Source organism: Halichoeres trimaculatus, unplaced genomic scaffold (assembly GCF_033239565.1).
Source record: "Halichoeres trimaculatus isolate MK-OKI-2021-1 unplaced genomic scaffold, fHalTri1.1 fHalTri1_scaffold_21, whole genome shotgun sequence".
Taxonomy (NCBI): Eukaryota; Metazoa; Chordata; class Actinopteri; order Labriformes; family Labridae; genus Halichoeres; species Halichoeres trimaculatus.
Window position 1 is genome coordinate 16,255,791 of NW_027437199.1, and position 15,847 is coordinate 16,271,637.

General features: G+C 37.8%; 2 protein-coding genes across 2 annotated transcripts in view; one reads left to right on the forward strand and one right to left on the reverse strand.

Annotated features, from left to right (window-relative positions):
- Positions 1–4,061, forward strand: part of LOC141810508 (copine-8) — a 72,270-nt gene extending 68,209 nt beyond the window's left edge. The window contains exon 20 of the mRNA XM_074698123.1: positions 334–4,061. Within this exon, the coding sequence (XP_074554224.1) occupies positions 334–522 (189 nt within the window). The 3' untranslated portion in view covers positions 523–4,061. The remainder of the gene's footprint in view (positions 1–333) is intronic.
- Positions 4,062–10,728: 6,667 nt separating this feature from the next.
- alg10 (ALG10 alpha-1,2-mannosyltransferase) lies at positions 10,729–15,819 on the reverse strand. The gene is made up of 3 exons (XM_074698236.1): positions 15,464–15,819; positions 12,708–12,905; positions 10,729–12,616 (listed from the first exon to the last, which is right to left on the reverse strand). Exons 1-3 carry the CDS (start codon positions 15,626–15,628, stop codon positions 11,555–11,557), a joined length of 1,425 nt encoding a protein of 474 aa, XP_074554337.1. The 5' UTR covers positions 15,629–15,819; the 3' UTR covers positions 10,729–11,554.
- Between the last annotated feature and the right edge of the window lie 28 nt (positions 15,820–15,847).

Genomic DNA, 15,847 nt, shown 5'->3' on the forward strand with positions numbered 1-15,847 from the left:
AGAGCAAAGAAAACTTGATTTGATCCAATCTCCATTTAATTCCAAACACGCCTCGCTAGAGGTAATTTATGACAGTGTGCAGAAACTCCAGGCCACAAGATGGCGAGAGAGTCCAATTAAAACAGATCCTTCTCATAGCCTCTTTAAGGGTGAAAATTGTCTGTACAACTTGTGCATAGCCTTTGCACATTCCCCACTGTGATAGCGCTGTAATAATGAAAGATCCTTGAATCAGTCTGTCACTATTTTATACCCATCATCACATTCAGTGTCTGTTTGCTATTCCTTCCTTCTTCAAAATGTCTTAATTTGATTCCTTTCTTTCTCTTGTAGTTTGTCCCATTCAGGGACTACATTGACCGAACGGGGAACCACATCCTAAGCATGGCACGACTCGCCAAAGATGTCCTGGCTGAGATTCCTGACCAGTTTCTTTCCTACATGAGGACCCGAGGGATCAAGCCATCCCCAGCACCGCCTCCCTACACACCGCCAGGCCAACCCCTACAGACCCAGATATGAGGAGCCAGGGTGCCAGAGGTGTGAGAGTCTGGGTTAGCCAGACTTAACGCAGAAAATACTTCCATGTTCCTAAAGCTGCTCTACAAGCCTTCACCAAGTACCATGGTGGTCTGTCTTGTGTAAGGGAGGCTGTGTTCAGAGACAGGGGGGGGTCAGACAGGACTGCGTTGGAGAGCAGGAAAAGCAAACGAGTCTGTTTAATTCCACCGTCACGTATTCCTTTTGCGGTCTGTGTTTTTTGGCCTTGAAAACCGAGGCGGGCTTTGGAGAGTTCAAGGCCTGATTTTTAGAGTAGAAGAGCAGGAGTCAGAGGAAAAGGAAAGAAAGCAGAAATGAAAGACAGTTGTTAGGAAAACATGAAAGAGAATGTCTCCAGACAGATTAAAGGAATAACTTGATCTGAAATAAGTTCTTTTCTTTTTCCTGTAAATAACTGAACTTCTGTAACTTCTTTTGTCCTTTTTTCATTCTTTCTCTATCTCTTTGCAGCTCACTGGTGTTTACAGATTACAATAACAAGGTTTTTACTGTTGATACTTTTTATATCCACATAGTTTCTAACTGAAGCTTTTAATGTTCTCTCTTCTCTGTCTTCTCTTTCCCTGGCGAGTGTGTCAGGTAGCAGTGCAGGTCCTGGTAGCCCCTCTGTACCATACTGTACCGTACCGTTCTATACTCTGGTGTTTGTATTTACCTTTTGCATGAGTGTAGCCTCAATCAAGTGCATGCATACAGTGGCCCTGCACTACCTCTTCTACCCATCAGTGTGTGGGCGTCTCAGTCCGTGGGGGATGAATGAATTTCTGCCTGTACCTACATTTGTTACCTCACACTCTTTCTGCGCTGTTTTCAGACCTGAGGAATCTGTCTGTCTACCAGCTACAGCCTCTCTTCTTCACAATCACTTTCCATCTCAATTGGCCTTCTTTTTATGCCATTATCACTCTATTTTTGTTTCCTCTTCACAAAAGAGATTTCAGACCGTTAAGGATAGCAAATCATTTTTTTTCTTGAGTCAGTTGACAAATCTGGCTTGATAAACAGGTGGAAATGATGAATGAAATCTGTTGATATCTAAAACTTGTAGTGTTTTCTCAGCTTCAGATATCATACATCTGTATTAGGAGATTAGATATAAAAACACATGTGGCCATTTGTATTAAACTCACATTTGTAAACAAATTCTAGTTTGAAGAGCACAGAAAAAAGTTAACTTGCTCTAGTAAAGTTCAAAAATAAAAAAAGAAAGAAAAAAAGAAAATCAAGTATTTTATTAATTGATGTAGCATTTGGTTGACTTTGAAATAGAAACATGATTAATCTCTCCCACTCTCTGTCTCCTCCCCTTTCACCTTCTGCCTTGACTTAAAAAAATCCCCACATTTCCAGGGGGTTTATCCTTTTGTGTCGTTATAACACCCAGTTCCTGTAACATGTGTAAAATGATAGCACCTGCGCTCTATAACAAAATACTGTTTGAGCAAAAGAGCCCAGTGGTCAAAAATGAAACGATAAACAAGCTTATGCTTTGTATTTTGTGTTATTTTTGCTTTGTTTTGCTTTTTCATTTTTTGGCACACGTAATTGCATCTCTAGCTTGATATAGCCTCCTTAGATTTTTTGTCAAAATTTTTATGTTGCATTTATTCGTCAAAGGATGATTTGTGTGATTGTTGTTCTGAACGAGACCTTTCTCTAGGTTGAATGACTTTTTTTTTTATTCTGCCGATTAATAAGAGCTCAGTTTTTTGAGTTGTTGAGGACTGTTTAATGTTTAAATTACTTTGTGTTTTTAAAGGATGAGTGGTAATGTCAAATGTGGGTATGACCGCATGTTGTCTTAAAAAAAAGTGAGAATGCAGGAACATTTACGTATTTAATAAATAACGAGAAAATAACATAATTGTACCAAAAGAGTTAAAGTATATGTAAAGGTGTATTTTTTGTATTCATATTGAGGAAACATTCTAAAGTAGCCTGTGCCACTGTTGGCCTGGCAGTTTAAGGTAGCACCCTGTGCCAGAGGGGCTATAGTCCTCTTGGCACTGATCCGCACCAGTTTGACTCCTTTGACCATTGCCTGTAAGTCTTCCCTCACTCTCTGCTACTCACATTCCCACTTTCACTTAAGTTTTCCTATCTGTCAATTTCCAAAATTCCCCCCAAAAGAAGAAAACACACCAGTAGCTCACAGTACTCTTAATATAAAAGGAATTTGTCTCGGGGACCTGAGGTGTAGTATATTTTTGATAAGCATTCATCTTAAATATGAAGAATTAGATTTAGGAAGCCAGTTATGAAAACATTAAAACATGTATCAGGCTGTTTTCAACTGTTGGTCCCCAACCCGAATGCATTAAATACTCCAGCTGAATTGTAAACGCATCACTAACAGAAGAAAAAAACAGGAATACATATCTTTTCATAATCTGCTTTACCGGGCACAGCATGGCAGCACTGAGGTCTCTTAACTTCCCAAACTTTACGCTGACCTACAGTTTCTACTTGAATGACATCAACTTTTTTCACGCTACTGCTCAACATGTAGCCGGGTATTTAGGAAAATGCATATATTTTTGTACGTTTACGTTTGTCATCTACACGAAATTGCAGTTTTACGTCACCAAAAATGATATTTTCTAAAAAGGATAGAATAGAATAGAATAGAACTTTATTTGTCATTGCAACTCGTGCAATGAAATCGTAAGTTGCAAAAAACCTGAAATTGTGAAAAAATCCAGCCAAAATGAAGATTTTGGAAAACTCCAGTTTCATGGTTCCGTGTAGACGCCGGTAAACAGAGTTTTCAGTTCTTCAACGTCACAGCTGAATGACAGGGGCTCATTCTGATTGGCTGACATGAGTTTTACGTCTGGAAAATACTGCCCATTATGGGTATGGTATGCTTCAAGCCACACTCACTGGCGGATTTACCCGCTGCGTGTGAACAGAAGTATCTTTAAAAACGACGGGGGGTGGGGGTATTCGTTTTTGAAAATACCCGGCTACGTGTGGACATAACCTTAAAAGGTTGAGAAGAGTCCAGCATGCGCTGTCAGCAAAACAGCAGGGTCTGTCTCAAGTCAGCTAATGTTAACCAATGTGCCACTGGCCTTACCAGACTGAGTTTAACAGTAGTAACACGTAATGGGGACGCGCAGATCAAGAAAATAAGTACTTAACAATATTTACTGTTAATTTTTCACAGATTATTCTAATCGCCCCACAAAGAGATAAAGATCCATATTGTAGCTTTACATAGAAAAGTTTCTCAGTGCTGCACCTGTTTTACCAATAACTGGCACTGATGCTTTCTCATAATAGGAATGTGATTATGTCATTATGGAAGTTTTTTTTTTTTTTAATACACCGTTTGGAGGTTGCACCAGATTACATCAGGGTTTAAAAAAAATCAATTTTAAGATGAGACTGTAGAATATTCCAAAATGCTGAGTCATCCCTTACAGATATGAGCTAGACTTTTTTTTTAAATATAATTCCATCCTGAAAATAAAAATGCAAGCCACCACAAATTCTTTGTTGATCTTTTCTTTTTTTAATGATAGATATTTCTGAAAAATTACTTCTCCACTGCTTGACTCCAGAGCCCTGTCGTTAGATGCTGTCCACATTATGAAAGTAACTTAGGGATGCCTGCATTTCTCTATTGGAATGGCTATCTACCTCCTGTTTTAAGTCGTCTTATTTAGTAAATTCTTTTTGAAAGAAAAGGTATTTCATTAATTGCTAGTCTTGTTAAATTAAATGGACAGCTTGTAGAGAGATACACAGTGTGCCAGCAAACTAATTTACTTATAAGCAACTTAATAGTGAAAAGTGAAATGCTATCATCATAAAATCTTTTTTTTTCTTTTTTGTTTGTTAAAGCTAAAAGTGAATGTATGACATTCAATTAAACTGTGATACGCTAAATCTGTCCATGCTTTTAACTCTGCTTATAACATCTCCCTCCCAACACAAACACACAAACAGAAAGAATTGTCAACATCATGCATTAAAAAGGTCTTCAAACTCACTTTACCTACATCTAATTAAGTTTTAGTGGCTTGATATGAAGGTCTGCATATCGCGTATAATTAAAAAAAAAAACCCAATTTCAACTATCTGACAAATCAGTGAATTCAGTTAGTGTTTAAATATCAGCATAGTGCTGTTATGTTGACACGCCCACATAAAACCATGATCTTAACCATCACTACAATTGTTTTACTTTTTCTAGCTCTTGGTGCTCAGTATATAAATATTTTTCTTTTATAGTTGGTATTATCATCTTTTTTTACTTAACCACAGTGCAAAGGCCAACTAACTCTGCAGAGCTCCACAAAGTGTGTAATGAGGGAGTGTGTTCCATGACTGTATATGTGGGCATGCATGTCTTTACTACAGCATTAATACACTTTGCCTGTGTGCGTGCGTGTGTGCGTGTGTGTGTGTGTGTGTGTGTGTGTGTGTGTGTGTGTGTGTGTGTGTGTGTGTGTGTGTGTGTGTGTGTGTGTGCCTGTAAGGCAGCTTTCTATGAGTGTTTTGATAAACCACGTGAGGTGTTACGACACATAAGTCTTTGTTTACTGAAGCTATCCAAATAAAGTGTACGCTTGTCATACTTTCTCAGAAACGTGCACTACATTTGCATGTGCAGTTTTACAAAGGATGCACTGGTTCCTTCTGTTTTGAAGTATTTTGATCTATCTGAAAATTAACTGTACAAATGGCCTTAAAACTTTCACTAATATTCTTGGAACTGTGCGATGCCTTCTTCAGATGAATAAATTGTTTAAAGGAAAAACTTGTTAACTATTTTGTGCCAGTGTTTTTAATTGCTTTCTAGTGTATTTTATGTGCACAAGTTATGGAAAATGAATCTTGTACTTTTTTGAAACTGTATAATCAGAGAAAGCATGAGTGAAATACTGATTGTCTGATGATACATATAATAGATGACTATTTCTGTATTGAACGGCTTTTTAAATAAATATTCCTACTAAATAGAAAAAAATGCTGGAGCTGTTCCTTTATTTGATATTTTCCCCCACACTTACTGATGTCTCTCCCTGCCTCATATAAAGCTTCTTGTGTTGTTTTAAATGATAAGGTTATTAGAGTTCATTTATCACATGACTCAAAATCACATGACTTGGCACAGGACCTCAACCTTTGGGCAAGAAAATCAAGAAAACACCCCTGATATCGATCCCTTCTATGTGAGGTGTTAACCCTTGATGCCTGTTGTTGTAATTTTGCGACATACCCTATCATGTTGTATCTCATTATTACCACACAAAACAATCTATTTTTATTATTTTTAATTAATTCAGGAAGTAAGGGGTTAATTTTAAGTCAATTAAACACCCAAACAAGATGAACATGCACAAATGAAGGGATGTCAAGAGTGATGGGTGGCACCAATTTTTTGAAGTACTGAGGCAAAAAGAAAATAAAAGAGTTGTGCAGCGTGCTCTCCACAGTAAGGGCAGTTTATCAAGTTGTGTTTTGGCTCCCAAGTGAGCACTTTCTCTTTTTTTTTTCAGTGATTGACCCCCATTGCCTCTCGATGTGGGAGTTTATTGTGTTTGTTTATTACCACCACCAAGGAGGTTATGATTCTGGGAGTTTCTCTGTGAACAACATAACTCAAAAAGTAACGAGCTGATCTGGATGAAATTTTCAGGAAATGTTCAAAATGGGATGAGAAAGAACTGATTAAATTTTGGAGGTGATCCAGATCACCATCTGGAACCAGGATTTTATGTGAGATTGGGTCTTTTTCACCTTATGTGTATAAAACTCCACCATATATGGTTGGTTTCTTTGCAAAACAATCCAAGACAAGGTTACCATAATCTCTAACAGATGTAAAAAGTATGATCCAGTTCCTGCCAATATTCTGGATGCTAAGATCTAGAATATGAAATATGTACTGGGTCATCATAATTTTCAACACTGTCAGGGAACAAATTATCGTACAAACCTGCAACTAACACCAAATTGTAGCAGACAGTCTGCTGCAAGTGAGTATAACATTAAAGTAGGACTAAAGTGTTGGTGACAATCACTATATGCTTGGTGGAGGTCTGCGCTCTCTGAGTGCTTTTTCTAGTTTAGTCTTCCTTTCACTGTTAAGTTTTGGTGTTAACACTAATAAATCCCTAATTTACCAGTTTGAGGTGTTTTGGTAGCAAAATGCACAGAGGGGCAGAAGATGGATATTTTTAGTAATAACTAAAGCACAAGCAAACTAAACCCTTCTTATCAACGACAACAGTGTTTCAGCTACATGTGGAGGCAATAAGATACATCTTTTATCATTGAATACATGAATATTTGCTCTTAGTCATTACAATAATATAAATTCTGAGTGCAAAATCACTTAAAAATGCAGGAAAAAATCTATAAAGACAGACTAAAGCTCTCAGCATACAGCAGTGTCCATTTGGATGCAGCTAAAAGTTAGGACAAAGAGGTGGTGCTGTGTCTATGTTGCTACAGAGAGCCATGCCTTAAATTATAGTAAAGACATGTTACTATAATATTTAAAAAAAAAATAGGTAAATGAGATGCAGATAGATCGTGATTGGCTGTACATGTTAGTTATTGCTATAAAGAATGGTGTGTATGGGGTTCCTGATGCTTCTGCAGCCAGCCTCCAGTGGTCACTTGAGGAACTGCAGATTCTGTGTCAGCCTCACAATACAGAACAGAGGTTTGGTTCTGTGGGAGCTTATAGCTTATTCGCTATCATAATTTATATATGACAGCTCAAAATTAAGTGTCTTTGCTCCTTGATTGTTTATGTCGTTCTTCATCTGCACCTTCATCATCATGATACAAAAGGTTCAGTTCTTATCCTTTCAAAGACTTACTGTCTTATTGCTTGGGTAAGTCCTCTGAACACTATAGTCTCTGTCTGTCAACCAGGGTTGTAATTATGTTCCCCTGTCACTTCCTGACATAGCCTGTAACTTAGCAACCTGCCCCAGACGGAGCTAAAGCACGATCTCATTTGAATATTCCCCAAAACTTAGAAGAAAGAGACTTGTGTGAGTGATGTAAGAGAAAAACATTAAGAAATCACTGACTTCTGTTTACCTTCATATTCTCCAGAGCACTCGTAGTTTTATAGAAACATGCTATGGTGCCATGTATGTGGGTGGGTTGCACAATAACTGTACCATATGAAAAATAAGTATGTTTGGGAGTGGGAGTTCAGGAGGCAAAGGAAGCCACTATGCCACTGTAAGTAACATAAATGTGTGTGCAGTAATCTTTACATCAGATAACACAGCTGGTTTAATCAGGTTCATATTGTTATGTCTTTATTAGACAGATGATTCTTTTTTCAGAGAGTTTTTTCTACATTTTCTTTACAGCATAAGTAGGGTTTAGATAAAAGTCCCACTGTTGTAGCTCAAGTAGCTCTTACTGCTCTTTCTGCTCTCAATGTTAGCAAGACAGACATTTTAGCAAGAGGGCAAACCCTCATGCTCACTCCTCTCTGGTCTGTTGATGGGAAAGCTAAAAGCTTCCTCATTAAGAATAAATCTTTAAGGTTGAGCTTGTGCCGACAAGTTCAAGTCTTAAAAATAAGAAAAATAAACCTCAAAGGTTTTCTCTTTGCTCATGTTCCTGTGGCTTACAGTCACCCTCAATCTACCTGTGTATTTTCTCGTATGCTGACCATTTGATCTTGTGTAACAGAGATAAGAAGGAAGCAGGATAGAAACAAAGGGAAGCATCATTGCTGTTTGTTATTGCTCATCTGTCTGAACTTGTCTTTCTCTTTGTGCATCTCCTCCAACCCCTCTCCAATCCTGACAGTCGCAGTGGATGGTTGCACAACACGAGTCTGATTCCACTCAAGATTTCAACCTTTGTCCTCTGTTTTGTCCTAAATACAAGAACAAAGAGGAAAAGAAACTATCAATAACTCTCAAAAGATTTATACGATAGATTAAAACATATTTGGCCCCTTGGACAGCTGTCAGAATTTTGCACGTTTCATCACTGATGATGGTGCCTTTAGATCATCAGCAGTAACTGATAAAGATTTCAGAAGGTCATGAAATCCCTGAGAAGAGTAACAAACACATGTCATCCCATTTCAACGTTCAGAGTGTCTCCTGTGAGCTTGTTAAACACTTGATGTTAATTAGACTCTGAGAGGGGGTAAAGGGGGTACAAACATTGTGCCACTTGTTGTCATTTCTCTTTCATTTGGTCTACATGTGAAGTGTGTACGACTCTCTCTCTTTTGTACTGAAAGGTTTGACATGCCTCTAATCCCATTTGGCAGCCTGGGTTTAATCCACGTTCGTTGTCTTTATTTGCTTGTCTCTCTCGGATTGTCTGTGTCTTGCTGTAATTGCATTTGTCTTCAAAGCACATGCATTTGTTTGGACTTAGAGGTGGTTGATAAGTGGAACAGTATGACAATGTTAAATGTCTTATCTTTGATTTTATGTTTATTGGGGGGAAGGGGGGGGGGGGGGGTGTTCTGCAGTGCTCAGCCTGAAAACATCTTTTAAGGTCAAAAAGGCTGACTTTACCGGTAAGGTGTTAGTTATCTCAGGTGCAACGATTCAAGGGGGAAAACTGGAAAACTGCTGCTACACTCAAGAGCTCCACCCTGTGGCTTATGTGGTAAGTTACACTCATGCTGTCCTAACAACTAGTAGTGATTTTCCTTGTATCCTCCTGAGACTTAGAAGAACAAATATTGTTGCATTTTTGCATATTTATGTATTACATAATCATCTTGGTGTCTAATGCAATATTTTTTTCTACATACATTTTTTTTTAACTTTTATTAATGTAATGTCTTTTGCAGTAGACAGCAGGACTTATACTGAAAAACAGTCTCATCTTTTCTAAAGTCTCAAAGGGGGAACAAAAAGGGTTTTTTTTTTGTTATTGTTGTTTTGTGATAGAACAAAACATAATTCATTAACTGTATAAAAGTTAGCTTATAACAATTGTAGCTTGTTTAGTCTTTCCTTTTCCAGGTGTATACATCAAATCATCAAATCTCAAAAACAAACAAAAAATCTTGAAAACTTAACACTAAACTTTGTTTGAGCTATATATGTATGTATGTCTGTATGTATGTCTGTATGTATGTATGTATGTATGTATCTATCTATCTATCTATGTGTATATGTATCAAGATGTGCTTTCGTATGTGTTTATATGTATGTGTTTTTGTTTATATTTGAGTGTGTGTTTGTATGTAAGTGTATTTATGTTTGCAGGGGATGTTAGTGTATGTGGGCATGCATGTTTGTATGTATGTGCATGATTAGGAGTGTGTGTAGTAGTATTTTGTATTTCACATGAAAACATAGCTCTAGTAAGTCCTTGTGTCCACCATGGAGGACATTGGTATATCTAAAAAAAAGATTAAGGTACTTTAAAGAAAAATGTACAGCACCAAAACATCTCAAAATAAAGCTTAAACACCTGTGTTTTAAAGAAACATCCCGTATTTATCTTTAAAAGCACAACGCTTGCATAAATCTGATAACTCTCTTTTCTTACACTCGCCATTTTGGAAAGAAATCTTTCGTTTCATTGGATAAACTCTTACAAATCAGATATCATCGTAAAGCCCAGAATGTCCTTTACACAGCACAATGGGTTGTATTTTTGCAAACTGTTTTGTTCTTTTAAATAAGGTTTGAAAGTGTTGTCTCCTGCAGAGGACAAAAAGCATTACACTTAGGAGGGTATGAATGAGTTGAAGACTATGAGTGAAATTTTAATAAGCCAACCAAGATTTTTATGGAGATTTAAGATTCTGCAGTTTCTTTTCTTTTGCTCTTAAAGCTAAAAAGAAGAAAATAAGAAAAAGAAAACATGACGCATGCATTGACTTAAATTCTCTCTCTTAAAAAAAAAAAAAAAAAAAAAAAATGGCTTGTGCAACATGATTCATTTTAATCACTTTATGCACATCATGATATGGCAGCAGAGGAGCAGTTTACAGCTGGATGATTGACAAAGAAAAAGCTGGAAGATATGAGTGGAAAAAAGGAATAAACGTAGGATGTCTACAAATTTAACCACTTCTACTGGGGACCAGATCTTTGTCGGAACACATCACAAAACAACGACAAACATGACTGAAGGGAAACGTTCAGTATCTGTTCACGGCTTATAGTTAAACAAAAATAACAGTTAAACCAGAACAAATACCTGTCTTTAATTTATTTTATATTCATATATAAACCAGTTTATGGGTGAGATCATTTCAGCAAAACCCCTAAACGTTTAGATATAACCAAATCATGTAACACGTAAGAGGCTAAAGTGTAAATATGGCTGTCGGTTTTTGGTCTCCTTCATCACATTTGCAGCTCATGCAACACCACCTCATCAAGTCTCAGTTCACAGGACAAAATATAACTTTTATATCTGAAATACAAAACAACTTTGCCACAAAACAACAACAAAAAAACACATTTAGCCATTTTAAACAGCAGAAAATTTTCTTGATTCTGAACAAACTCACATGTAAAAAAAAATTCTTAAATTTACAGTAGAAAAAATATTTACAGCAAATCTTATCAAAATAAGCCATTATAAATTAAGACTGCATGATTTAAAACAGTTTATTACTCTTCTAAGCCAAAAAAATGTTTTTGCAAAAATAATTTTGCTTTGGAATACTTTTTTATATTTATATAATTCTGAACCAAGTTTCCACTTCTGCCTGTTTTAGCCAATAACAATAAAACAAATTACAGAAAAAAAATCCTTAAACCTTTACCATCTCACACTGAGACTGAAAAAATGTTGAATCTCTCTGAAACCTGTGACCTTACAGGCAGGATAAGTAAAATGTAACTTGTTGTAAATGACAAAACTAAGGACTCCCTGTTTTAAAACTGAATAAATAATGAAATAAAGGATATTTTAATCCAGAAGCTTTTCTTTGATTTCTCAGATGTCACCTGTTGTGTTATTCTCTGGACAGTGATACAAGTTAAATCATTCATTCCGAGATTGTTTCTTTTATTTACCACATGAACCTTTGAGTGGCTGTGCTGTCAGGCCAGTGGAAGGTCTTACTGATAAAGATGTAAAGTGTGGCAGCGTTTACAGCAGTGTACAAAAGAAACTCCACTGTTAGTCTGGGAAGGGAGGGAAGGGGCATGTGCAAGCGATACATCAAGTAGGGGATGATAAAGTACCTGAACTCCAACAGCTTCTGGGGGACTGTGGCAGCCAGGAGGCATGCCAGGAATGCCAAACTCCAGAACAATGAGCGCAACTTGAAGGAGTCAACGAAATTCCATCCTGCGAACACGTACACAGGAACGAGGAGGAAGCGTACCAGTTCGTGCCTCTGGATGAGTCTTTTCCACACGTAAAATGGAAAGTGGCGGTTATCTGCGAGGAGGTACCGGTGCACAAACGTGAACTTCCACACCAGAAGCAGGAAAACGCCAGCGAGTAGGAGATAAAAAAGGGGTTGTTTTTTCAGGGTCTGGAGAAAGCGAAGAGCGCGATAAAAACAAAGTGACACAGGGAAGGAGAAAAAGAGGGTAAAAGAGAAAAAGTAGAAGAGTTGGGGGAAATTTAGACAGGCCTCATGGTTTGTTCTGTCACCCAAGACTATCCCATCGTTGTGAACCACAAACCCTAAGAAACCCAAGCCAACGACCACATAAGGCCAGGTCACAAACAGTATCGCTTTTATATGAGCAGTCGAGGTGAGGAACTCCAGAGTAAAAAGCATCACTTTTTTAACTCCGCTGAGTGACAGAGGCACCTGGGAGGGAGAAGACTTCTCATCCCTCTTTTTTGTGTGCTCCACTCTCCAAGCCTCGTCCATTTTAGCTGCCACCAATGTGCTTGCACAGAATGCAACCCAGATGATGTTGGTTTGGCGAAACAGCACCGAGCAGACACCAAGAAGTGCGGACGCCTTATGGCAGCTGTGTAGTGTCATGAGGTAGGTGAAGAGGATGAAGAAAGTAGATCCAGCATCTGTGTAGTAAAGGAAGTTGAAGAAGTAGAGCACAGGGAAGGTGGATAGAGACAGAGCAGAAAGAACTCTGCGAGAGGTTGTCCTTGCCTGAAAAAAAGGAAATTCATTAAGAAAACAAGAAATGGAAAAACAAGATCACTAATCCATAATCATCATCATCCTTGTAACTTGTAAATACCTTCTCCCTGAGGTGTAGTTTGCAAATGAGCAGGTAGAGCAGGTAAAGGTTGCCACAGTTGAACAGAAGGTTGATGAAGCGCAGCATGGCAGTGGAACAAACCACCTGGCCTGACAGGTCAGCGAGCCACACCACAGGTTTAATGAGCCCCACCGAGACTAGGTAGAGACCTGGGGGAGTGGTGATCATGGGGTCCCACTATAGATTAGTAAAAATGATACCTTATAGGATTTAGAGTTACTTAGGAACAGAAAGGCTTAATGGTTGTTACGTGACTTGCACACAATGAAATTAGAAGCACAGCTCCATCTGGTGCTTCTACAAGGAATAAACAACGGTAGAAAGTAGAAATACAACAGTAAAAAAGAACAAATTTCTTAGTAAGAAATATATGAAAATATTAGGCATAAAAAGGAAGAGGCTTCATACACCTTTTCAGATCAGAGATGAAGACATCAGAATTTTTATGTTCCTTAGTAGAGTCATTTGATGAATGTTCACACTATTTTCAAAAGCTGGTGATTAGAGTAGCTTTTAGTGCCTATTCCAGAACCCAGTCTGTGGATCTAGTTGCTTTGATCAGAGCCAGAATTTCTTTGATTTGAGACTCTGCATGCTTTCCCTCTCAGATATAAAGCATCAGTTCAACTGGGAGATACTAGTTTCATATTAATAATAGAGCCCGACCGGTATGGGATTTTTGGGGCAGATGCTGATGCCGATACTGGGGGCAAAAAAAAAGCTGAAATCCAATATATCAACCGATATCGGATATATGGGCTGATATATATAATAAATTCATTGATAGACATGAGATATATACTGTATATAATCACAAATTATTATAATACCCATATGATTCAAGACAGAGACAGAACACTATCAAATTAAAACAAGGAACTAATTATAAAACTCTCAACATAAGAACTGCAGTTTAAACCAATGATAAATAAGAACAAGCTGTAAACACAATAATAAATAAATAAGTCAAACTCTAAACACAGCAAGTATAAAAAAAAAAAAAATGTAAACACCCAATGAGCAACTTACACGACGTTACAATGCGGAATTATAGTCATACATTAGATAATGGTGGACGCGTGAATCAACAGTTGCATTTATCTCTGTTTATCTCACAAAAAAGCAACTAACACAAGGTTTAAACGCAGTTCTATAGTCTTACATTAGATAACCGTGGACGGCAGGCACCCGGGCAGTGTGCAGCCCAATACACAGACTCACAGGAGCAGGAGCAACAGAATCTCCGTGAACCAAAATTTTTTATAACATTTTGGGCGATGTCGATTAATCGGTGACAGGCATAATCGCCCGATTAATCGGTCGGGCTCTAATCAATGTCATTTTTTTGTTATAATATACAACTAATCATTTGATTCTAAACGCAGCAGGTGAGTGACAGACCAAATTTCAATAACCTGGTATCAAGTGTGCAGGTTCAAGAAAGTACCCCACCAAAAAAGAGAAAAGGACAGAGGGGCTCATCTTTATACAAGATGTCAATAAAGAAAACAAACATAAAATTGTGGAATTTGCAGTCCACTGCAAAGCTCCTATGAAGAGTTTAGTCGAGTTATGAAACGTCAACCTACCTCTCTTAGGGATGTCCTGATCTGAAATGCTGATCGGTATCGGTGCTCGATATGGCTATTTTTGGAGGATCGGATAGCATCGGATTTTGTTACATGATTGGACCGATACAGTTTTCATGTGTTTTCAGCATTGTCACGCTTTACAGCTGCTGTAAATCAAACCATGTTGCAAACATGTTCGCTGTGTGGGACTACTTCTCTTTGGAAAGCAATGATGGTAAAACAGCATCTTTGCAACATTTGTAAAGTGAGTGTTCCTGGAGTGTTCCTTTAATACAACAAATATGATTTGTCATTTACAACAGAGTCACCCAACAGAGTGTGGGATTTATCAGAGAAAGGTATCAGATCATTATCTGAAAAACATATGAAAAAAAGTACCGGATCCGCAGTAAAAAAAAATCAGTATCGGGACAGAGGAATAGGGGAGACCAGGCCTTTGCCACTGTAACGCCTTAACTCTTGAACCAGCTTCCCCCACAGTTAAGGCTGGCTCCCACACTGCCCGAGTTGAACTCCCTCCCAAAGACTTACCTGAATTCACTGGCATTCATAGATCCTGTACAAGATATTTTGTTTATGATACTTTATTATTATTATTTTTTGGTTTACTTTTTTGACTGCTTGTTTCTTTTACTCCTCCTATGTCGCTAATGTAAAGCCCTTTGGTTACCTCTGTTGTTTTTAAATGTGCTCTATATATAAAGTTGAACTGGGTTGGATACTTTCAATACAGTACTTAAGTTATCTCATTTTCACACAATATCTGTTCTGTATGGGATTAAATGTACTGTAATGATGTGTGTGTTTCCCCCTAATTTAAATAACTGATGGACCAAGGGCTTAAAGGGAGGTATGATTTCTTGTAGGTTGATCTTAACTGAAAACACTCAATTAAACAAAAAACTAAATATAATTTCTAAGTTGTACAGTTGCTTTACACTATAAAGTCTGCCTGTGACTTGGCTTCAGTATAGTAAAGCACATAAATCCCTTCTAATACCAACCTACATGTTTGACATAGAGATTAAAATTCAGCAAGCCGTGCCATCATGATAAAGAAGCTCTCTTGTCAGCTGACCTTAATCCGCTAAACAGACACTAGCTCTCCTGACTACTTCACCAGAAATAAAAGCAAAAAATTACCTCGTTGAATTTTCCATGGCAGTATTTTTGAGCTTGAGGAACATGAAAAATCTCGTCCATGTATGGTTCCCTTTGCTCTCGGGTAACTTTAGAGAACAGTAAACAGGATATCAAAAAGTTGGTGCTGCAAAGCGCAGTGAAAATGTAGCCTTCAAATTTCTCCATGTTTCTTAAAAATTAATTCCGGTTGAAATGAGCTGCAATGAGAAGGTTCCCCTGAAGTACTTTTGTGCATATCACATAACGACGAGACTGGTGGTGTGTTTAAGTCATTCAAACAGCAGCTTGATGGAAACTGGTTTTCTCTGGCTAGTTGTTTGAAACGGAAGAGTGAAGGTGGGCGTCGGTAACATAGTCGATTAGAAAACATGTATCCTGACACGG

Bases quoted from the DNA above. Each gene is read 5' to 3' on its own strand.
- alg10 (XM_074698236.1), bottom strand. From the start codon at position 15,628: ATGGAGAAATTTGAAGGCTACATTTTCACTGCGCTTTGCAGCACCAAC. The intron at 12,906-15,463 runs GTAATTTTTTGC...ACTAATCTATAG, and splicing joins GCCATGGAAAATTCAACGAG to TGGGACCCCATGATCACCAC. The intron at 12,617-12,707 runs GTATTTACAAGT...CCTTTTTTTCAG, and splicing joins AACTACACCTCAGGGAGAAG to GCAAGGACAACCTCTCGCAG.